The sequence below is a fragment of the Argopecten irradians genome, chromosome 2 (assembly GCF_041381155.1).
Source record: "Argopecten irradians isolate NY chromosome 2, Ai_NY, whole genome shotgun sequence".
Classification (NCBI taxonomy): Eukaryota; Metazoa; Mollusca; class Bivalvia; order Pectinida; family Pectinidae; genus Argopecten; species Argopecten irradians.
Window position 1 is genome coordinate 6,480,558 of NC_091135.1, and position 21,902 is coordinate 6,502,459.

Here is a 21,902-nt window from a genome sequence, read left to right on the forward strand (position 1 = left end):
CGAAGCAGCAACTCGTACTACAAACGTCAAAAAACGAAGAAAGGCCAGGGTTCGAGAAAGGCAGGGTTGTGAGGGACTGCAATATTATCATTTGAAGAATGGACAGAGACGATGAAGGCTTAGAAGCTACACCACCAGAGAAATCCCAAGATTTAGGGATCCCTGATCTCTCCGTTTACATATACCAAGCGCTGGACACAACAAGGCACATGGGGGAGGGATATAAAATATTTTAATGCTGCCTAGCAACACTGCTAGAAGGTCCCAAGCCCTTGAAAAAGCAGAGGGGAAATATTTGTATTCACTAAAAAAAAACCCAAACAAACACTGTGATAAATCGTGTAGTGTCGATTAGCAATTCCTATGGTGCAAGTGGCTATCACAATTGTCACTCATGTGGCAGGAGAACCCGGGTTCGATTCCTGGTGGGAATTTCAGCACAATTGGGTTTCGTAAGACAGGCTTTTTTGGTCATATTTTGATATCTCGAGTCATATTATTATATGAACGGATCATTCAAAGATAAAATTCTTGGTTCATGTGCGAATTAAAGTGATGTAATTGTGTATGAAATTTTCATTTTTGGGTTCATTTTGCAAATTAAATGGTGTTAATTTTATGCTGATTGTGAAATTCTCCAACATCATTTTTTTTTTCATGTGAAAAAAAACAACAAAACACTGGTGAAAGACCATGTAGTGTTTGGAAGCAATTTCCTATGGTGAAGTGGTTATCACAACTTGTCACTATGTGGGCAGGGAGATCCCGGGTTCGATTCCCGGTGGGAATTTCAGCACAATTGGTTTTGTTACAGCTTTTTTGGTAATATTTTGATATCTGTCATAATTTATATGAAGGGGATCATTCAAGATAAAATTCTTGGTTCCCCATGTTGCGAATTAAAGTGTGTAATTGTGTGAAATTTCATTTTGGGTTCATTGGCAAATTAAATTGTGTAATTTATGTGAAATTTCCATCAATTTTTTCTTTTCAATGTGAAAAAAAACAAACAAACACTGTGAAAGACCATGTAGTGTTGAAAGCAAAATTCCTATGGTGAAGTGGTTATCACACTTGTCACTATGTGGCAGGAGGACCCGGGTTCGATTCCCGGTGGGAATTTCAGCACAATTGGTTTGTTACAGCTTTTTTGGTCATATTTTGATATCTCGAGTCATAATTAGGGCTTTTCACCATGTGGTTATTATTGGTTCGTTTATTATTATTAAATTATAATATTACAAGCTAACCGATTTTACATAATATATAATTCATTTTTCCGCAAATTTTTCAGTCATGTGGACATGACGTACATAGGAAATTATTTTACATGATGAATAATTTTGCGTGCCCCTGTGCTTGGGCTGAGGTGACCAATATTACATTTCACGGTCCCGGAATAGCAGTTGAGATGGGTTGTTTTTATCTTGTACATACGTTTCCTTCCACATATTCATAATTCTAAATATAATTGTCGAAGACAGATATATCTGGATCAAATTATCGATGAAAAGTTACATAATACATATGTATAAGACCACGATCGAGTGTATTGTGGGTAGCGATAGGCCTAGGACGTCTCCTTGCAGGCGGTATATGTAATTTTCAAATTATTATTTGCTACTAGATGAAATAAATGATTTGTTTTAATGTCCTAGGAGACAGGAGTCATCTCGTCTTTCCAGTCAACACCAAAAATATAAAACTAACAGGTCAGGGGGACACGTCCTTGGCCTAGCTACTGTTAAGATACTGACCGTGTATTATATCCGATGTAAATCCTCAAGATATATAATTATATATTCTGAAGTGTACAAGTACACCTGTACAGGTAGCCCTTTTTTATATTGTGAATAGTTTGGAATAGGCATGATGTTTGCAAGATATATTTAAAAAAAAACAAAAAAACAAAAACCAAAAAAAATGGGCCGCCGGTGGTGAGAAAATCGAAAGATCTGAAAGTATCCACGTTATCCTAAGAAAGATTTCTGTTTTTTTTTTATTACTCTGTGATTTTTTATAAGAAGCAAATAACATTGTTAATTTTTTGATGATGTATGATTGAGTAATACCAATAGGAAAAATAAAAATTTGATAAAATGTAATGTGCATGTAGCTGTTGTTTCAGCATGATGAAAAGTGGAAAAAAAATTATAATAACACATAGATCACAAATCAGACAAGAGTTTTTTTAGTTGTTTCATTAAAGTTTGTATTGCAGCTAATTTCACTTGAAATGGATATGTAAACTTAAACATATTGAGATAATTAAACATAGACACTGATAACCTTGATTAGTTTAGCTATCCCCAAAAGCAAATGTCGGCCTATAAGAGAAGCCGAAAATCTAGAAATCATATATTCCCTGTTTTGAATAAACGCGCCTCCGAATCACCGCCAATTATCAGTGACCTCGGGTTTTGTCGGTTCCGTACTCTGTATCACGTGGCTGACGTTCGACACGGCCTGCACGTGGTGAGCAGGGGAAACTAATCGTAAGCACACATGTGATCTTTGTATTCGTTATCCTACAGGCCTATAAGAGCAAATCATGCTGGTATGGTGGCCACAGATTGAGTATTTTTGAAAACATCCCATTTCACACATTACCGTAAAATTATTTGATGTGTATCAAATATTCGAAATGTGCGATCGATTTATTTTTCTTTGGTAGATAGAGTCTGATGAGGTCGACCACATGTTTTCAATCCAATAATATTTTTTTGCAGATAATCTTAAGCGGTAAACTTTTTTTCTCTCTACATGCTTGCAACTCTATAAAAAGTGTTAAAATTAGACCAACCAAAACATACATCTGCCTAACTGTTGATAAACCACATTTTTGTGTAAATCATCGGATTTAATTCACTATGACCAAAAGTTATTAAAAAAATGGCAACTTCCGGTTTTCGGTAAGGGTCAAATGTTAAAGGTCCTGTTTTTTAACAATAAACTTGAAAACTTTTCTCCTGAAGTTATTGTAAGTGTCTAGGATTTCATACTTTTATAATAAGATGTCCAGGGGATGGGCTATAAAGTCAGATACTAGGAATGACCTTGACCCATATTCACAGGGGTCAAATACAAAGTTTATCATAAATAAATTGTTTAAATGGTCATAACTAACTTATCGTTGATTTTACAGCTTTCATGCAATTGCTTGTGTTATTTGAAGATAATCTACAGGGCATTGTTTTTTCTAATATTCTGTATTAACTTGTATAACAAGATCATCAAGATCTTCCTATAAGTTAGACGAAATTGAAAGCGTATTTCGAACGAATTTGAAATATGCTATTAGATTGAATTGAGAGATCTCTTCGGCTGACATCAAAACCCATGCATTACCTAGTTCTTAACTTACCTGGCAATGACGGTATTGTAAACTAAATATAGTGAAAAGCCCGCCAAATTGTCTATGACAATTTCTAGTATTATATATTTATTTTTAAACATGATTGGCAAATTGAAAATGGGGGGGGAAAATCTATACGCTTAATCGCGAAAATCGGGCATATTGAAACACGGTTATTGTGAACAAATTTTCATTATATCCGAGTAAGATTCTATAACAAAAACTTTGGAGGGATAGAGTAGACGTTCCGAAGGGGCGAGCGTCATCTTCCTCATCGACTAATGCTGTCATGCTGTCATTATGAAAATTGAAGCATGCCTTTTTGGAACATGGAATATAAAAAGGTCTAAAGTAGCTTGGTAACAATTAATAAAGAAACTGTTTGGAGGATATGGTATATTCTTTAATATAATAACAAAATTCCGCATCTTTATTACTTTTGTGTTTTAATCATATTAAAATTTGCATATAAAATGACATTGTTGATAATGCACAAATGTATATTAATGCATTAATTTTATCATTTGTATTGGGACATTCCAAATTGATTATGGGTCCCTTGCACCTTACGATTAAGCATGCTGCTATAATGCATGTATTGTTTCAAATTTGGACTCGATCCAACATAATTTTTATGTTTTAAATTAGTTACTTGGATCACTGACGAATGACGAAATTTTGTCTCGTATGTCATTGGAATAGTCCAATCATACACAGATGTAACCGGAGAGGAGAAAATGTAGCGGCCAGGCCGGGATTCGAACTCAGGACCCTCCGAACACTAGCATAGTATTCTACCGACTGAGCTACCTGGTCACCGATGATCGACCCAGTCCAATCCCGCTACACAGAAAATTGTCCGATCTTCAACATAATTCTCATACGTCCTCAGAGAATCTTATTACCATCACAAAGTTTCATAAATTCTTAACGTTCCTCATATTTTCGACGTAGGGTTCAGTTAGATTCAGTGCCGTAATGCTTCCGAGTTTGTCCTCTGACACAATGCTTGTGTTGTCTAATACTTTAACCTTATCCTTCAGTAAACGTCTGTTAACGCCGTCACCCTGTATTCAAATAATATATACTTGGTCACGTGGTGCACTTACATACATGTAGTTAAGTGATATACGTGGTATGAACAGGGAAGCTTTTGGATAAAATAGTGTTTTATGTAACATCTTATGAAATATCACATACATGATAATACACAGTGTGTTGATGTAACGTATTAATGCAATTAGTGTTTAATTGACTGTGCCAATACTGACGTGATAAAATGTAAAAGTTCGTACGGACAATGATGTTCATTAGAACCATATAGATGGATGGCGCGTTAAAAAAGTTAATTGTAGAATTCTCGATAAAAGGTACAATAAAACATTAAATGGATGATATTTTACAATATGCAAACTCATCTCTTATTACCATCACAAAGTTTCATAAATTCTTAACGTTCCTCATATTTTCGACGTAGGGTTCAGTTAGATTCAGTGCCGTAATGCTTCCCGAGTTTTTCCTCTGACACAATTCTTGTGTTGTCTAATACTTTAACCTTATCCTTCAGTAAACGTCTGTTAACGCCGTCACCCTGTATTCAAATAATATATACTTGGTCACGTGGTGCACTTACATACATGTAGTTAAGTGATATACGTGGTATGAACAGGGAAGCTTTTGGATAAAATAGTGTTTTATGTAACATCTTATGAAATATCACATACATGATAATACACAGTATGTTGATGTAACGTATTAATGCAATTAGTGTTTAATTGACTGTGCCAATACTGACGTGATAAAATGTAAAAGTTCGTACGGACAATGATGTTACATTAGAACCATATAGATGGATGGCGCGTTAAAAAAGTTAATTGTAGAAGCTATATGATAAAAGGTACAATAAAACATTAAATGGATGATATTTTACAATATGAAACTCATCTGTAGAATTTGATTTTTGCTCGCGACGTCTCATTTGACACTGCCCCATTGAAATACCCACCCGACGTATATCCACGACATTAAGTAAAATTCCAGTGAGGAGTGACATCACAGAGAAGCCGACCATCAATAGAAGAGCGTCCTGGTAGGCCTGTATCTGTATCTCTAAGCTCGGGCTGAAAAAATGTTGTCAATAGCTTCCCTTATTAATTTCTTTTGTATGATTTTTATCCTTTGTTATCCTTTTTTATATTTTTGTATTCTTCCAATGTTCTAATTTGGTAAAAGTGATATGATGTTTCCCTGTATTATTCGTATCATCTGACAAAAACATTATGTATTTAATATTGGACCTATTACTGACATGTTTCCTGTTACTATAGCAACTGGCATTTTCATTTTCGTTCGTAGAATCTAGTAGTAGGGATTACCTTTCTTTGTTTTCCACTATGGCGCCAAAAGCTAGATTGGTCAGGCCTACGGACACACGCACCAGAAAAATTGCAAGTCCAGCCCCGGTCCCAAACACGGCGGGAGGTAACAAGGTCATAATCACCTGCCACATTATTATCTGCCAATCAATATCAACGTTACAACCTTAGCAACCAATCGCCAACGATTAAATTTTGAATCATCATTCATAGAATGTGATGGATTGTATTGTTATACATATATTGTCGTTTCAAATTACTGTATAAACCAAGCGATATCGTTCAGTTTTTTAAATTACATAAAACGTACTGGAGTAAATATTGAGCTGAAAAAGTTATCACTGTATATATCAGGATTAAAGTGTCATTCTGATAGATGTTCGGGAAAAGTTGAGTAGTTTTTTTTTAAAACAAATATAGATATCTTCTGAACTTTAATTAATTAATGACATACAAATGTATATCCCCTTGTTAACATCTAGATGCAGCATTCTCTTGGGTAATTATTTCAAAACTGGTAACTTTAATCCTCAAATGCATGATATCTATCTTTAAACATTGCACCATTGTCATTTACACGTGGACTTTCATGAATAACATGTATAGTATTCTCCATATGACCTTTGTCTTGAATATCGTACAGTCAATCTTTTCGCAGGAATGAATTTTTCCCGATTTCGCTGGACTTTGGTTTAATTGTGAAAATGTCTGCAACGAATTAATAATCAATAAATAAATCGTATGTGCTCCTATAACCATATCACGCTATTTCAACTCGTTATTTTTGAAATGCTGAAACACAAAAATAACCGAGTATACGACAATCTATGTTAATATTTTAAGACGGTAGACATACAACAGTGAAGGTGTAGATAATCCCGATGGCCAGAGTTGGAACCAGTGGTGGGATGGAAGGACAGTAGATCATCAGGAGGTATGCTGGGATACTCAGGGCAATCACCAACATCGCCATCAGACCGTTACAGTCGATCTTCCTCTGTACACACACAAACAAATAATAATAATAGAAAGAAAACAATAATATAAAGTTTAAAATGCTCTTTTAAAATGTTAAGATTTCTTCAATCTTTTCCTAGATTTATGACACTAAAATCATGTAAATACCATTTATAAATTTCAATGATACTTTTCTTAAATCAATACTATATTGAAGAAGTTTTTTCTGTTGAATTAAAGTTACAAACTTAAACAGACAGCTATTTCAGATAAAAGTATAAGGATTTAGTTGATATGAAGTAATTCATCGTTTTCCTGTTTTGTTTGTGGCGCTCAATTAGAGTTCTAAATTATAAAGATATTTCATAGATATTTACGGAACATTGATCACTTCAAACATTACAAGATAACACCCGAAGGCAACATAAATATTTTACCAGAAGAAGAGCAGCAAATGGGGACACCAATACCGGTCCTATGTAGGACGCTCCAGTGACGTAGGACGCTTGTACTTTATTGTATCCGTATCTCAGCTGGATATATTGTCTATCGGAAAAACGGAAAAAATTAAAAACTGAAAGATATGTTGGTACGAGAGCTTTGAGAACATTTTTTTATCACATTTTGTTTATCTAATATTATTTGTGATTAAGCCATTCTTTACACATTCGTAGTAATTGCTCTACCTAAGACACACAAAAACTGTGTGGGGCGAAAATCGCTAAGACAAGATTTCTGCTATAATGGTAATAAGTTCGAGTATGATAGAACAGAACCGGAAAAACAAAATCGTATTGATAAAATGACAATGGTTAAATCATATCGAATTATTATTCGTGGTAATACTTTGATAGAACAAAACAAAATTGATAAAATGTCAGTGGAAACGAATGTTTTCGTGAATATATAGAAATCTATACATACGAGATGTTGGCAACGAAGGCAAAGAAGGTGCAGTAATGGAAACCGAGCATAGAAATGTGAATCCAAAATGTCGTCGGTAAATTAACGATGTCTGATAATTTCTACAAAAATATACATTTTAATTACTTCAAAAGGAAACGTGAGATAATTAGTAAACATTACATCATTTAAATGACTTCAATATTTTTCTTGATTATGTTGAATGTACGTGAATACTAATTGCAGGTAAGGTGCAACACATCATACCATTATGGCGATTGACGTATGGAGCAGACGTTTACAGCTCACGCGGAACGTTAATGCCACTGTAGGTTAGTTATGTTTACATGATTTTTTTGTTATAATATGAAACCCTAAGATGCAACTCAAGAAACAACAACTTGAAATGAATTTATCAAAGAAATAGTTCTCCTATTGCATCCGCAAAATCATACAATATAAAAAGGAACGCGATAAGCAAATATCGAGAGAATGGCCACATTATATGATTACAATATGACTTTTGACTTTTCAGTCACACGAAAACATCTATGACATCAGGTATTACCCATACATACGACAGGTCGACAGGCGTTCTCCTGCTGGGACGCTTGGTCCAGTTTTCTTGTTCCATGGTAGTCAAGTACGGCTAATACTAAACTTGCAACGATTCCCATTATACACAAAATGACCCCTGTGAATGAAAAAAACCAAATGACGCTCTTCCATTATGTTATGTGTCTCATGTGGTTTGTTATGAGTGAGCTAGTGTGTATGTTTCGAAAGACTGTAGAATGTTCATAAGGTGTTTCCTTTCAATTCTATAGTACGATATTACCACGGCATACTGGCCAAAATCACTATACACTTAGTAACACACCTTATTTGATTTTAGGAGTCCACATTTAGTCGCCTCTGACGATCATGCAATCGTATATATGATGTTTTTGAAGATACATTCGTTCCTACCTATCCAAAGAGCTGATGAAAACCCAAAGTAGGCGGCGATGTTTTCTGTAGTCCAAAAGCTGAGTAACGTTCCTGTTCGCCTCGAAAGTAGAACAGCACTGATTGGTAGATAGGAATCTTCAGCGAACCAATGGACAATCACCCTGTCCTGTACGACTGAAATAAACCAAAATAGTGAGATTTTATTATGGTATAGAATATTTGTTTCATCATTAAAATTTATTTATTTATATCAAAAATTTATTCTGAACACAAAATACAAGACAACTATTTTGAAACGTATGCCAATGTGCTAATGTCACATGAAATAAAACAACATCCAAATGTTGTAATAAAACTACAGGGCTAAGTTAACAACGTACTCCGTAATGGTCCGTCACTTAATCCAAGGAGCATTCGACCCACAATCATCATTGGGAACATAGGTGAGGTGTCCCGAACACCCACAGTCCCAGCAATGGCAAATAGAAGTGATCCGAGGGACGACAAGATGATTATCAGAACAGCTGAAACTGATGTTGCAAAGAAAAAACTTTAGTGTAAATGATATACGTAATATGCAATATTTGACAAATAAAAGACATAACGTAAAGTCTATGTATAATTATGTAATAGACGTTACTCTTATTGCGTCAAGAATCTATAGCATGCTTTTCTGTAAATCAAACAAACAATGCAAAAACACAGAAGCAAACGAAAAAGAAAGTTCAAATTTATGTGTTTTTGTGAGCCATTTACGTATTATTTGGTTGCGATAGATTCTAAGTCGTGATGTCACTAGAATCTAAATAATTCTTGGTTTCACATTTGTGGTATCCACTTACCACTGTTACCGATTCTATCTGTGACGTAACCGGACAGTAATGACGTTATGGAGGATCTGAGGAGAAGAACATCATTTTATAAACATTCATAAACACAATTCTAAGCCATATTCATGATTTTTTCCCACTTTTACTTCTTTCCCAATGATGTTTCAATGATGAAAGTATTACGTACACGAATACGAACTTTCAGGAAAATTAATAAAATAAAAAAAAATGTATTATATTATATGCAATGGACACCATTTCCATGAAAACCATTTTCAAAGATGGGCGCTGAAATCCTCATTCTGATTGGTCATTCGTCTTTCTGCTGTTTTTTCCTGATATTCACTAATCAACAATATAAACTAGAACTATCGGCTGACTAATACCCCCTCCCACTTCCTCTTATTAGAGGTGTCTGACTTGTTTTTGAAAAAAAAATATCATGGTCACAGGAAATGTACAAGTTGTCCGGTTTTTTGAAACCTGTGCATAGTGACCTGGTTACCATAATAACCAAAATTTCGACAAACAAAAACCTACATGCACATCTACACAATGTCCCAAACGATACTGCAAAGTTTCATTGAAATCGATTCAGTAGTTTAGGAGGAGTTGTCCGGATAAAAGTTTTCTACATAAACCTGTGTATTGTCACCTGGTTACCATGACAACCAATATTTTGATAAACAAAAACCTGCATGCACATCTACACATGGTTCCCAACAATATCGAAATCGGTCCAATAGTTTAGGAGGAGTTGTCCGGACAACATTTTCTACGGAGAGACAGACAGACAGACAGACGGTCGGAAGGACAGACAGACAGACAGACAGACAAGCCGATTCCAGTATACCCAGTATATCCAGTATAATAAGGATACATAATAATTTCAGTTCCGCTTTGGCAAAAAAAGATATGTTGAAAATAAAACCAGATTTATAGGTGATATAACAGTAACGTATATTGGAACTTACGTCCAGTAGAGGAAGGCATGAAGGAGATTGTATCGTGTGGGTCCCAGGTCTAAACACGTGTCACAACAAGCTCCTAATGTAGAAGTGTCGTTCAACTGACACTGAATATTCTAAACATGAAAAATTAGCAAAAAAGTGCACATATTCAAATCAAAATATACTTTTTTTTCAAATTATTCTCATTACAGATGTGCGCTTTTCAAAAATGGAACAATCTTTATTATCTCATTCCGTGAAAAATCATTATGACCGTTTGACAACTACTTTCTTTTGGCAGTTTCTGCTCTTTATACACGCAGCGACGTCCATTAGTTTCTATTCTGACGTATTGCTCAGCGTGTCATAGTAGGACACAAGACTCATACATATGAAGTCTGACTGGGTTTGGAATCAATAAGGTGTCGTATCAGTAAGACAAATCTATAAAGGATGTGCTAATGCAATGCTATCACCGGATGCTAAATTAATAGAAACGATCCCTGGATGACAATTGGCGTAGGAAGCGGGGGGCTGGGGGGCAGGAAAACAAGTTTTTTTAAACCCCCCCTCCCATTTTCGTCGATTGAAATGTTCTAAACATGCACATTTGTAAGAAAAAATTATCCTCCAGCACATATTTCGTACTTCATTTTAGAAAATTTTCCGTTGTGCGGCGCATTTCCTAAAACGTTCAAGCACGTAATGTTGAAACCTTTAATAATAAAAAGACTAAAAATTCCAACTAGGGATTCTAATATTTCAAAAAATGTCCTTTAAAAGATTAATTTGTTTATATGTCCTAGCAAGACAATTAATTCGTTATCATTTTGAGTTACACAATAATGTGCCGATGGTGTGAAACGGGTATGTTCAGATCAAGCTGGATTGCATAAATATATGATGATATCCACAATTATCATTTCTAAATGCAGGTAATTTTATATCGAAAAATTAACAAGTTAAGAAAGCTTTAAAATCATCAAAATACATCGTAAAACTCATCTCAGCCATTCTTAATTCTAGTGGTTTTTTCCAGGGGGAGACCCCCGGACCCCCCAAACACCAAAATATCGCGCTTTCGGCGCTCGCAACTATTTATAGATGTGTACAAGGATTATATGTAATGATATATGAAAAAAGTATATAAATTCAAAGTATATATGGTTGTGTGTTGAATTCACAGAGGAGGGTGCGGGGCGCGCAGGGGGAGAGTTTACAAAATACTGAGGACCTTGCCCCCCCCCCCCCCCTCCCCATTGCGTTTCATCATCTTCCCCTACGCCACTGATAACCTCTAACTTACCAAGGTGTTGTTCTGAATATCATCAACATCTCACCTTGCCTCCCTGGAATTCAATTTGTAAAGGACTGGGCATGTCAACACAGAAAAACAGGCCCATTGCCATGGTGCAGTCGCAGAACAAGATGGCGTACCTCCATTTCCCTTCAAAGAACACGATTAGTAGAACTACACAGTATCAGTGTTAGGAAAGATTACATAAATCACATCATATCAGACTAGAGTCATTGGTGTTATGTATCGTCCCATCTACATTTATGATTAAGAACCTTCATATATGTGTTTTATAGTATTAAAATTGTGTATATAAAAAGGAAAGAGAAATTGCAATAAAATAATTACACATATCAGCGATCCTTTCCGAAAATAATACGGAACATTTCGTCTTTATTTCATATTTTGTATACCATACATGTGTTTTCTTCATTTCCTGGTTATATCAATAAACAACCAGGAAAATCATCACATGCAACTGTCAGAACAACAATGTCCTTAGCCCGAGATACTCTGGCCCTGACTTAGACATTATGACAGTCTGGTGTAGGGCCGGAGCGCAGTGCTATATCAAAAGGTGGAACTCGCCGACACCGTTTGGTATCGGACCAGGTCATCTCCAATGCAGCTGACCTCCGAGAAGTCCAAGTTACCTTCGTCTTTACAACAAATGAATAATTTATCTACCCGAATATAGCAACCCGTCGAGATTAGAGGCGATTTGCATACTATAAGAAAATGACGACGACGACGAGGAAGATTTAAATTTGCGTAAAGGAAACTACTGTATTGAAATAATATAACGTGCATGCATGATAAAATGGATTGCTATGGGGCGTTAAATTATTCCTTTGTTGAAAAGACTAAGTTAAGTGACGCTTCTTGGTGGTAATGTTTTGTAAGCAGTCTCAATCGGAGATGACCTGGCCCGATACCAAACGTTGTCGGCGAGTACCACCTTTTGATATAGCACTGCGCTCTGGCCCTACACCAGACATCTATCTGTTATAATATCTAAGTCTGGTGTCAGAGCCAGAGTATCTCGGGCTACAATGTCCTATACTCACAATCGAATGGCTTCATGTTCTTAAGTCGGTCTCATCAAAGATAATTCACATCTGTATCAATAGATCAATAGATTTATTAAGGAAAGTTTATAACTATGACTGAAATTTATGTCAGTGATAAGTCATTATTGATATTAAAACATATACAAATTGTAAATTCCTTTACAACATCTGGAAAACCACAGGGTTACATATAATAGATGAAATGAAAACTAATAACTCAATATTAAGATCATGCCCTGTCTCATGACGTCATAGTTATTATTTATACACTTTTCAATTTAAATGAATCATCCAACATTTAAGTACTATAAATAGATATACATCAAATTATTTACGTGATACTTTAAACGTCGTATTTATTGGAAACTATTACAAAATGAACTCACCGATCCGAAGCTTAAGGTTAATACAGCATTCCAATTACAGATGTACTATTGCAATGATATAAACTACAGACAACTGCTAATTTTAATTTATTCTGTAATCATATTCCATACAGAAAAAACGTTATTATAAGCATATACTTTATACATAAAAAGTACCTGTCAGTGCGACTGCTTATCATGTGTTTGATCTCCGGATGTAAACTCAGTACAAAATTAAATAACAGTGCAACATCTGCTTCTCTTTATTTTGATGAATATAAATTCATCTCCTCATAGGCAATCTACAACCATACGCTACATGTACTGTATTTTTCCATAACATGCATGCACTCCATACGGTATGATACCCTCTACACGTCAAATACACGGGATGTCGTCCTTAAGTGACTTTAATTTTTACATCCGTAAATGTATTTCTGCATTAAGCATAATTGGCATGTGAAAATGAGGGAAGTTAAGCCAAATCGCTTAATATGAGAAAAAATCCTCGAGGTCGTATGGATTTTATTATATCTGAGTCATAAAGTATATTTACAAATGCTGCAAGATATGCAAATGTGATTAAATACATGTTTTTCTATAAGAAGGGAATCTATTCATAAATAAATGTGGTTTTTTTTCTTAATAAAGTACTTTCGCTATAAATCAAGACCCGTTTGCATATGAAGTTAATGCTCTGAACATATTTTCTAATGTACAAATGTAGTAACAAGTACACAAAGGACGAACCATTAACCCGATTGCTCTGACGAGGGTAGAAAGTTAGTAGGTCATATATCTCTTATTTGGTTCCTGACAAAGTGCTTAAAACCGGCTAAAATACCAAGTACATCAGTGTGATATAGATTCGAATTCAACACCATATAATGCAGACGAACACTTTATAATCACACGCGAAACCTTTATGGGTAGAGTAGATCTTTCGGAGGGGCGAGCGTCGCCCACACTTTAGACTAAAGCTATCACAATGAAATATTATTGTTGAATGAAACCTGTGTATTTGCAACTTGAAACATAGACAAAATTGTGGATCCACTGCACCTTTTGATTTAGCATATAGTATCGATATATGCTTTGTTTCCAATTTGGACTCGATCCAACATTTTTTAATGTTTTAAATTGGCTACATGAATCACTGACGAAGGACGAAAGTTTGCCTTGTATGTTTTTTGCATAATTCTTTGTAAAACGGATAATTACTCCACCTTCAACACATTAAATCTAAATAATGTATCATAGATCATCAATATTTTTGATCTAATACGAAGGGATTAGTTGTTAGATTCAGTGCCGTAATGCTTCCCGAGTTTGTCCTTTGACACAATGCTTGTGTTTTCTTTTACCTTATCCTTCAGTAAACGTCTGTTAACGCCGTCACCCTGTATTAAATAATATTAACCTTACTTACATGAATCAATTATATATCATATACATAAGTGATATGGTGTTTACTGAGAACTAAGTTTTGAATTAAGTGGTATTGTTGGTAGTAGGTATGAATGATCACTTACACCGTCTGGAATTCAGTGCGTTTATGTATCACCGTATACACTGTAGCAGTTATTTCGTGGAGATTATATTTTCGCGAATTGATCCGGGAAATGCTTGAATCATATATAGCCTGAAAACCAAATCGCGAAAATTCAAAATCACGAAAATTTGGTTTCCTCGCTTTAGCTGAAATCGCGAAGATTTTCACTCACGTAAATAACCAGTTATATGGCATGTATGTTAACTATTGTTTTAATTGGTTGTGCCAACATTGACGTGATACGGGAACGTACGGACAATGATGTCTAACAGACAATGGCATCATAGATAAATATCACGTTAAAATCTGCTTAATGTAAAAACTATACTATACAAAATACAATTTGCATAACATGTCTTAAATGAAAAAAAATATGAAACTTTTTTCCAAGGTTTTATTTTTGCTCGTGACGGCTTACATAAACTTTTGTGACACGCTTCCTATTGCAATACCCACCCGACGTATATCCATGACGTTTAGTAGAATGCCAGTGAGTAGTGACATCACAGAGAAGCCAACAATCAATAGTAAAGCGTCCTGGTAAGCTTGTATCTGTATTTCAAGGCTCGGGCTGAAAAATGGTATCGATAGCTTGCAATAAAAACTTTTGTGTGATTCGTGTGTTTATCTAGCCTTTTGATTTTTTGTACTCGTTCAATGTTCTAATTTGGTTCAAATTATGTGATGTTTGCATGCGTTATCTTCTGATAAACATTTTTTTTTTAAATTTAAGTTATTGAAATACTATTGCCATGTTTCCGGCTACTATAGTCCAGCAACTGGCACAATTTTCATTCGCAGAATCTAGTAGTAGGGATTACCTTTCTTTGTTTTCCACTATGGCGCCAAAAGCCAAATTGGTCAGGCCTACTGACACACGCACCAGAAAAATTGCCATTCCAGCCCCGGTCCCAAACACGGCGGGAGGTAACAAGGTCATGATCACCTGCCACATTATTATCTGCCAATCAGAATCAACGTTACAACCTTAGCAACCAATCAGCAAACACGAATCACGTGACGTCATTTTAAGATATTTGGCGGGATAAATATTTTGATAGATATTTGCCTTGAACACCTTATAGTCAATATTTTTCACAGGGATGGATTTTTCCCGATTTCGCTGGACTTTGGTGTAATTGTGAAAATGTCTTCCACAAACTAATAATCAATAAATAAATCGTATGTGCTCCTATAACCATATCACGCTATTTCAACTCGTTATTTTTGAAATGCTGAAACACAAAAATACCGACTATACGACAATCTATGTTAATATTTTAAGACGGTAGACATACAACGGTAAAGGTGTAGATAATCCCGATGGCCAGAGTTGGAACCAGTGGTGGGATGGAAGGACAGTAGATCATCAGGAGGTATACTGGGATACTCAGGGCAATCACCAACATCGCCATCAGACCGTTACAGTCGATCTTTCTCTGTAACCAAACAAATAACATAAAACGATAGGAAAAGGCAATGGCTTGAAGTTCAGTTTTCTTGATAAGAATAAAATCTGTGATGAAACATTCTGGTAAATATATCATATGTTTTTTTAACCTGACTTCTTGAGTCCGTGCTTTATTGAAGACGGTATACTTAGATTTCAGATAATGGTTTAAACAATATAACAATATAAAGTTTGTATGACTTAATTCATCATAAATATGTTGTTTGTGGATCAAATAGATGGTTAAGTTATAAAAATATTCAATAGATATTTTAAAGATTATTAAGCACTTCTCATATAACTTGAAATAAAACGCAAATGCATTGTAAGCATTTTACCAGAAGAAGAGCGGCAAATGGAGACAAAAATACCGGTCCTATGTAGGATGCTCCTGTGACGTAGGACGCTTGTACTTTATTGTATCCGTATCTCAGCTGGATATATTGTCTGTCGGAAAAATGAAAATATTATAAAGCTGAAAACTATATTGGTATGAGAGCTTTGACAATTTTTTGTCATCATATTGCGCTTATCGATTTAATTCGTTCGCAATAATACAGGTGTATTTAAAGCACAGAAACAAAACCCAATCTTATTGAAATTAGATTTATAAATCTGCTCCACCACGATGTTTGACGTTACGCTCCAATACAATATCTCCCCGTTCGGGGTCATCTGAACACGACCCTTGGTTAGAATCGAAACATCTCGGTACGACCTAGTACATTTGTAGTCGTTTATAGTTCAGAGAAAATCAACCACACCGGAGATTTCTAAAGCGACACGCCGATTGGCTAACCATAAAGGTCATGTTGTGGTGATCTCGATATTCGATTGGAGGGTATTGTAGAGTACCGTTCTGGAACGAATATATATGTCTAATTTTAAATTAAATTGATAATAAATTCGGGTTATCTTCATTTCACAATAGGGTTCAAACAATATCGAAACTAAAGTTCCAGATAAAAATCATGACAAATTGTCTCAGAGAACACTACTGATTTTTTTCTACTTCAGTAGATAGTTGTTTCGATATAATAATATCAGACAAATAAAGAACAATATAATAAGTTACTATAAAACTATCAGATAAATCTATACAAACGAGATGTTGGCGACGAAGGTAAAGAAGGTGCAGTAATGGAAACCGAGCATAGAAATGTGAATCCAAAATGTCGTCGGTAAGTTGACGATGTCGGACAATTTCTACAACCATAAAACAACATAATCTGTTTTGAAGCAATATGAGATGATTAGTGAATAGTGCATCAGTACATGGAATATGTCTCAGTCATTACCATAGATTAGTCGAATATTCCATTTGATAATTGAGTATAGTGTCACATATTCAACCATGGTTATAGGCATTCGTGTGTTGAACAGACGTTTGAGGCTGAAGCGGGAACTGTAATGCCACAGAAGATATCTTGTGTTTATAGATAATGTATTTAAATCCATTTGTTATAAGATGAAACCCTAAGAAACAAAAACTTGAAATGAAATATATCAAAAAAATAGTTCGCTTTTTACATAACATCCCCAAAAATATGTAAGCAACATTAACTAAAATTAATGGCAGACTTATACAATATAAAATGCAATCATGTCAGTCTTTGAACACATTTTGAAAATAAACCAGTTGCAGGAACATGATAAGCAAATAACGAGTGAATGACTAAATCATATGATTACAATATGCTTTGTGACTTTTCAGTCACATGAATACATTTATGACACAACGTTCCATACATACGACAGGTCGACAGGCCATCTCCTGCTGGGACGCCTGGTCCAGTGTCCTTGTTCCATGATAATCCAGTACAGCTAATACTAAACTCGCAACAATTCCAATCATACACAAAAAGAAACCTGTTAGGAAAGAAGAAAAACAGTGCATATAAACCTAAATATTTTGCAAAACAATTACCCAAATAGAACTGAAAATGTTTATTCTTTGTCCATAACGTCATTAGCAACAGGATGGCTTTCAAGTATCGCTTCGCAACGACGTCACTAATCGAAATGGTAACAAAACGTGCTTCGCCTCGCCCCATACAAATCTATTTTAGAACCATTATTCTTCATATTACGCCCCTAACTTATCTTGTTAAAATACTTCAGAATTACGTTAATGTCTGACGTATTCCATTTTCTAACTACTTGCCCATGTTTGAGAAGAGATAATCACAGGTTTTGCAGCAAATGGGAAATGTCGTTGTTTATAGAACTTGAAACTTGTTGTTTATACAATTGATCTAGAATTTTGGAAATGGACATTCAAAAGTAAGAAAATATTGATAATAAGAAATAAACTTTCAGGGACGTAGTAAATGAACGATGGAAATTGGAAAAGATTATTATAGAGTAACATTTTAATGCTAATATATATCTTCCAAAAATACAAGAATAGTCAGATTTATCTATTACATCCTTCTATGTATTCGATATGTTGCATGTGATGTGTTTATAGTGAGTGTGTACATGTATGTTTTAGAAGATTGCAGTATGCTCAAAATACTGTTGAAAATCACTAAACACTCAGTAACACAGTTCATCTGATAACAGTATAATGCAGTCTATTTTCGTGAGCTAAGCATGAGTAAAATGTATCCGTTTTATAGCAAATTGTGTCTCTTGGACAGATCCTTCTTCACCCTAGCGAACACTTTGCTAAGTTGAATTATGAAGTGTGTCAAGTAAGACATTTAAAAAGATTGTTTGATTGTTTGATTAATTAACGACCTATTAACAGCTATGGTCATGTATGGACGGCCTCCCATGTATGTGATGTGTTGCATGTATGTTGTGCGAGGTGCGTGTTTTTGGATACTGCGGTATATTCATGTTGTGTCTTCTTATATAGTGGAACTGTTGCATTTAAAAAGAAGAAACGCACTTTGTGAATTTAGAAAAAAGAGTCCAACCTTAGTCGCCTCTGACGATCATAATCGTATATTTGATGTTTTTGAAGGTGCATTCGTCCCTACCAATCCAAAGAGCCGACGAAAACCCAAAGTAGGCGGCTATATTTTCTGTAGTCCAAAAGCTGAGTAATGTTCCCGACCGTCTCGATAGTAGAACAGCACTGATTGGTAGATAGGAATCTTCAGCGAACCAATGGACAATCACCCTGTCCTGTACGACTGAAATAAAAAAGTGAGATATATAATAGTATATTTATTTTGCTTCGTCATTAATATTTCTTTGTTTTCATTAAAAAAACCCACATATATTCTTAACACAAAATACAACATACTCACACTAGGTTTGGAATTGAGCAATAGTAACTGGATTGTACAACATATCATAAAATGTTGGGAAAAGTGATTTGTTGAAAAATTCTGAAAAGATACGATACTGATGACTTTTGACAATTTTGAAACTTTCATGTCAATCTGCAAAAAAATCCTAAAAACTAAAACAACATCAGCTCCGTATAATGTAACACTTGTGTATAGTACGTGAAAAGTAAACTACGAGGCTAAGTAAGGAACATACTCCGTAATGGTCCGTCACTTAATCCAAGAAGCATTCGACCTACAATCATCATTGGGAACATAGACGAGGTACCCCGAACACCCACAGTCCCAGCAATGGCAAACAGGAGTGATCCGAGGGAAGACAAGATGATTATCAAAACAGCTGACACTGGCGTAACAAAGAAAAGAATTTGCTGTAAATTATATACGTAATCGGTACAGTTTGACAAATAAATTGATCTTATCAATAATTATGTAATAGAAGTAACTCGTGTCTCGTCATGAATCTGAAGAATGTTTTTCTGTAAATGAAGCAAACAAACAAAGCAACAACAATGAGGGAAAAAAACTACCATTACCATCCAAACTCAAATTCATCTGCTTTTGAGAGCCGTCATCGCAATATTTGGTTGCAATAGAATCTAATTGGTGATGTCACTAGAAACTAAATAATTGTTGGTTTCACTTTTATGTTATCCATGCGCTTACCACTGTTACCGATTCTATCTGTGACGTAACCGGACAGAAGAGAAGTTATGGAGGATCTGAAGAGAGACGATGAATTATTGTATAATCATATTCAAAGTGAAATGTTGTAAATTAAAATCTACCATGAATGCACGTGGAGCACCTTGTGGAACAGAGATATAGCCAAATTGTTCACATCAAAATGATATTCATAACTTTTTGGCCTCTGATGACGTCATACCTCTTTTACCTAATTGCCTATTTGCCACATAATAGATAGGCTCTGAGCCATTTCTCCTAATTGCTTTCAAATTTATTCATTTCCAAATTATTTCAATGATACAAATAATACGTATATGAAAAATATTCAAAAATGAATAAAATGTATAGAATTTGTGAATTATACTGTATGCATTGGACACCATTTTCCAAGATTGCGGTTGATTGATCATTGGCCCATTTACAGTTTTTTTTTTCTGATAATCGCTAATCAAAAATATAAATGAGGTTATGCAATGAATTAAGTTTTGCTTTGGCAAAAACATATGTTTATAAAATAAAAGTAACCTATTACTAAAGAAGCTTCACATATTGCAACTTACGTCCAGTAGAGGAAGGCATGAAGGAGATTGTATCGTGTGGGTCCTAGGTCTAAGCACGTGTCACAACAAGCTCCTAATGTAGAAGTTTCGTTCACCTGACACTGGATATCCTGTGAATGAAAAAGGATTGCAAAATTACACATAATCAAATCAAAACGGAACCATTTTAAACTAGTTTCATTACAAATGTGCGCATTTCAAAATTGTATCAAGCTTAGTATAACTAATTTCGTAATCGTTATTCTTGTTTGACTACTTTCTTGTGGCATTTTGTGTTCTTTATCAACCTCCCCCGAACATAAGTTTCTGCTCCGACCAATCGCTCATCATCTAATAGAAGGTGAAATGGAAAATATAACACATTTAGTCTGTCTTGGTTTAGAAGGTGTCGACAGTATGTTTCAGTTGGAGAAATCTATAAAGGATACATTGATGGAAAAAAAATACCCTTTAAATACACTGGATATCAACATACGATTTATAAATACTGTCGAGGTCATAACTGGATGACCGTAGCTGGACTACATACAATATAATAACTAACTTGGCATGGAGCTCGCGTTTGTTCTGAATATTATCAACATCTCACCTTGCCTCCCTGGAATTCAATTTGTAAGGGACTAGGCATATCTACACAGAAGTATAGCCCCGCGGCCATGGCACAGTCACAGAACAAGATGGCATACCTCCATTTCCCTTCGGAGTAAATGATACGAAAGGACAAAATTGTATCAAGATAAGCCAAAAAATGAATTGGAGACATATTATCACATACAGGCATAAGCATTTAACTTTTGTTTCTTAAATCCTGCAAAAGTGAAGATAAATGTTTTATTGTACTGTTGTTGTGTATATGCAAAACAAAAGAGAATTGTAATAAATGAACTACACATACATGTATCACCATTTCATCATATAAATAATATATGATATTGAATATTTCGTCTTTATTTCAAGTAGACTTTGTTTTTTTATACATGTGTAGCTTCATTTTGGCTATCTCACTATATATAAGACAATAAATAGATGTAAGTTCGTAAAGTACATCAATCACTATCAATAATCTATACTCACATTCATATGGTTTCATTTCCCCTTGTCGGCCTAGTCACATTAAAGATAATCCACACTTATTTCAATCTACCAACTGTAGTCGTTTTCTATGGCTGTAAATTATTTCATTAATAAGTTATTATTGTACTTTGAAATATTTTATCTGACGAACGTGTATTTTCTTTTTTTTAAACTAATTCTCTAAACAAAAATCTTTAATATCACAGGTTTATGTATGATTAGAA

General features: G+C 34.8%; 2 protein-coding genes across 2 annotated transcripts; both read right to left on the reverse strand.

Moving 5' to 3' along the window:
• Positions 1-4,835: 4,835 nt before the first annotated feature.
• LOC138316397 (lysosomal dipeptide transporter MFSD1-like) lies at positions 4,836-12,837 on the reverse strand. Its single transcript, XM_069258097.1, has 13 exons — positions 12,686-12,837; positions 11,662-11,768; positions 10,346-10,455; positions 9,384-9,439; positions 8,922-9,071; positions 8,560-8,715; positions 8,169-8,284; positions 7,612-7,712; positions 7,125-7,233; positions 6,587-6,727; positions 5,731-5,870; positions 5,361-5,475; positions 4,836-4,946 (listed from the first exon to the last, which is right to left on the reverse strand). Exons 1-13 carry the CDS (start codon positions 12,699-12,701, stop codon positions 4,836-4,838), a joined length of 1,428 nt encoding a protein of 475 aa, XP_069114198.1. The 5' UTR covers positions 12,702-12,837.
• Positions 12,838-14,268: 1,431 nt separating this feature from the next.
• Positions 14,269-21,694, reverse strand: LOC138316865 (lysosomal dipeptide transporter MFSD1-like). The gene is made up of 13 exons (XM_069258514.1): positions 21,679-21,694; positions 21,194-21,300; positions 20,605-20,714; positions 20,024-20,079; positions 19,554-19,703; positions 19,043-19,198; positions 17,809-17,924; positions 17,161-17,261; positions 16,394-16,502; positions 15,904-16,044; positions 15,427-15,566; positions 15,062-15,176; positions 14,269-14,453 (listed from the first exon to the last, which is right to left on the reverse strand). The coding sequence occupies exons 1-13, from the start codon at positions 21,692-21,694 to the stop codon at positions 14,346-14,348; spliced, it is 1,425 nt and encodes a 474-aa protein (XP_069114615.1). The 3' UTR covers positions 14,269-14,345.
• Between the last annotated feature and the right edge of the window lie 208 nt (positions 21,695-21,902).

What these genes read in the sequence shown, in the direction of transcription:
- LOC138316397 (XM_069258097.1), bottom strand. An exon ending in TTCATCAGCTCTTTGGATAG is followed by an intron (nt 8,285 to 8,559) that starts GTAGGAACGAAT and finishes TTTCATTCACAG; the next exon opens with GGGTCATTTTGTGTATAATG. An exon ending in TTATCTACACCTTCACTGTT is followed by an intron (nt 5,871 to 6,586) that starts GTATGTCTACCG and finishes ATTGATTGGCAG; the next exon opens with ATAATAATGTGGCAGGTGAT.
- LOC138316865 (XM_069258514.1), bottom strand. An exon ending in AGATAGAATCGGTAACAGTG is followed by an intron (nt 19,704 to 20,023) that starts GTAAGCGCATGG and finishes TTGTTACGCCAG; the next exon opens with TGTCAGCTGTTTTGATAATC. An exon ending in TTCGTCGGCTCTTTGGATTG is followed by an intron (nt 17,925 to 19,042) that starts GTAGGGACGAAT and finishes CTTTCCTAACAG; the next exon opens with GTTTCTTTTTGTGTATGATT.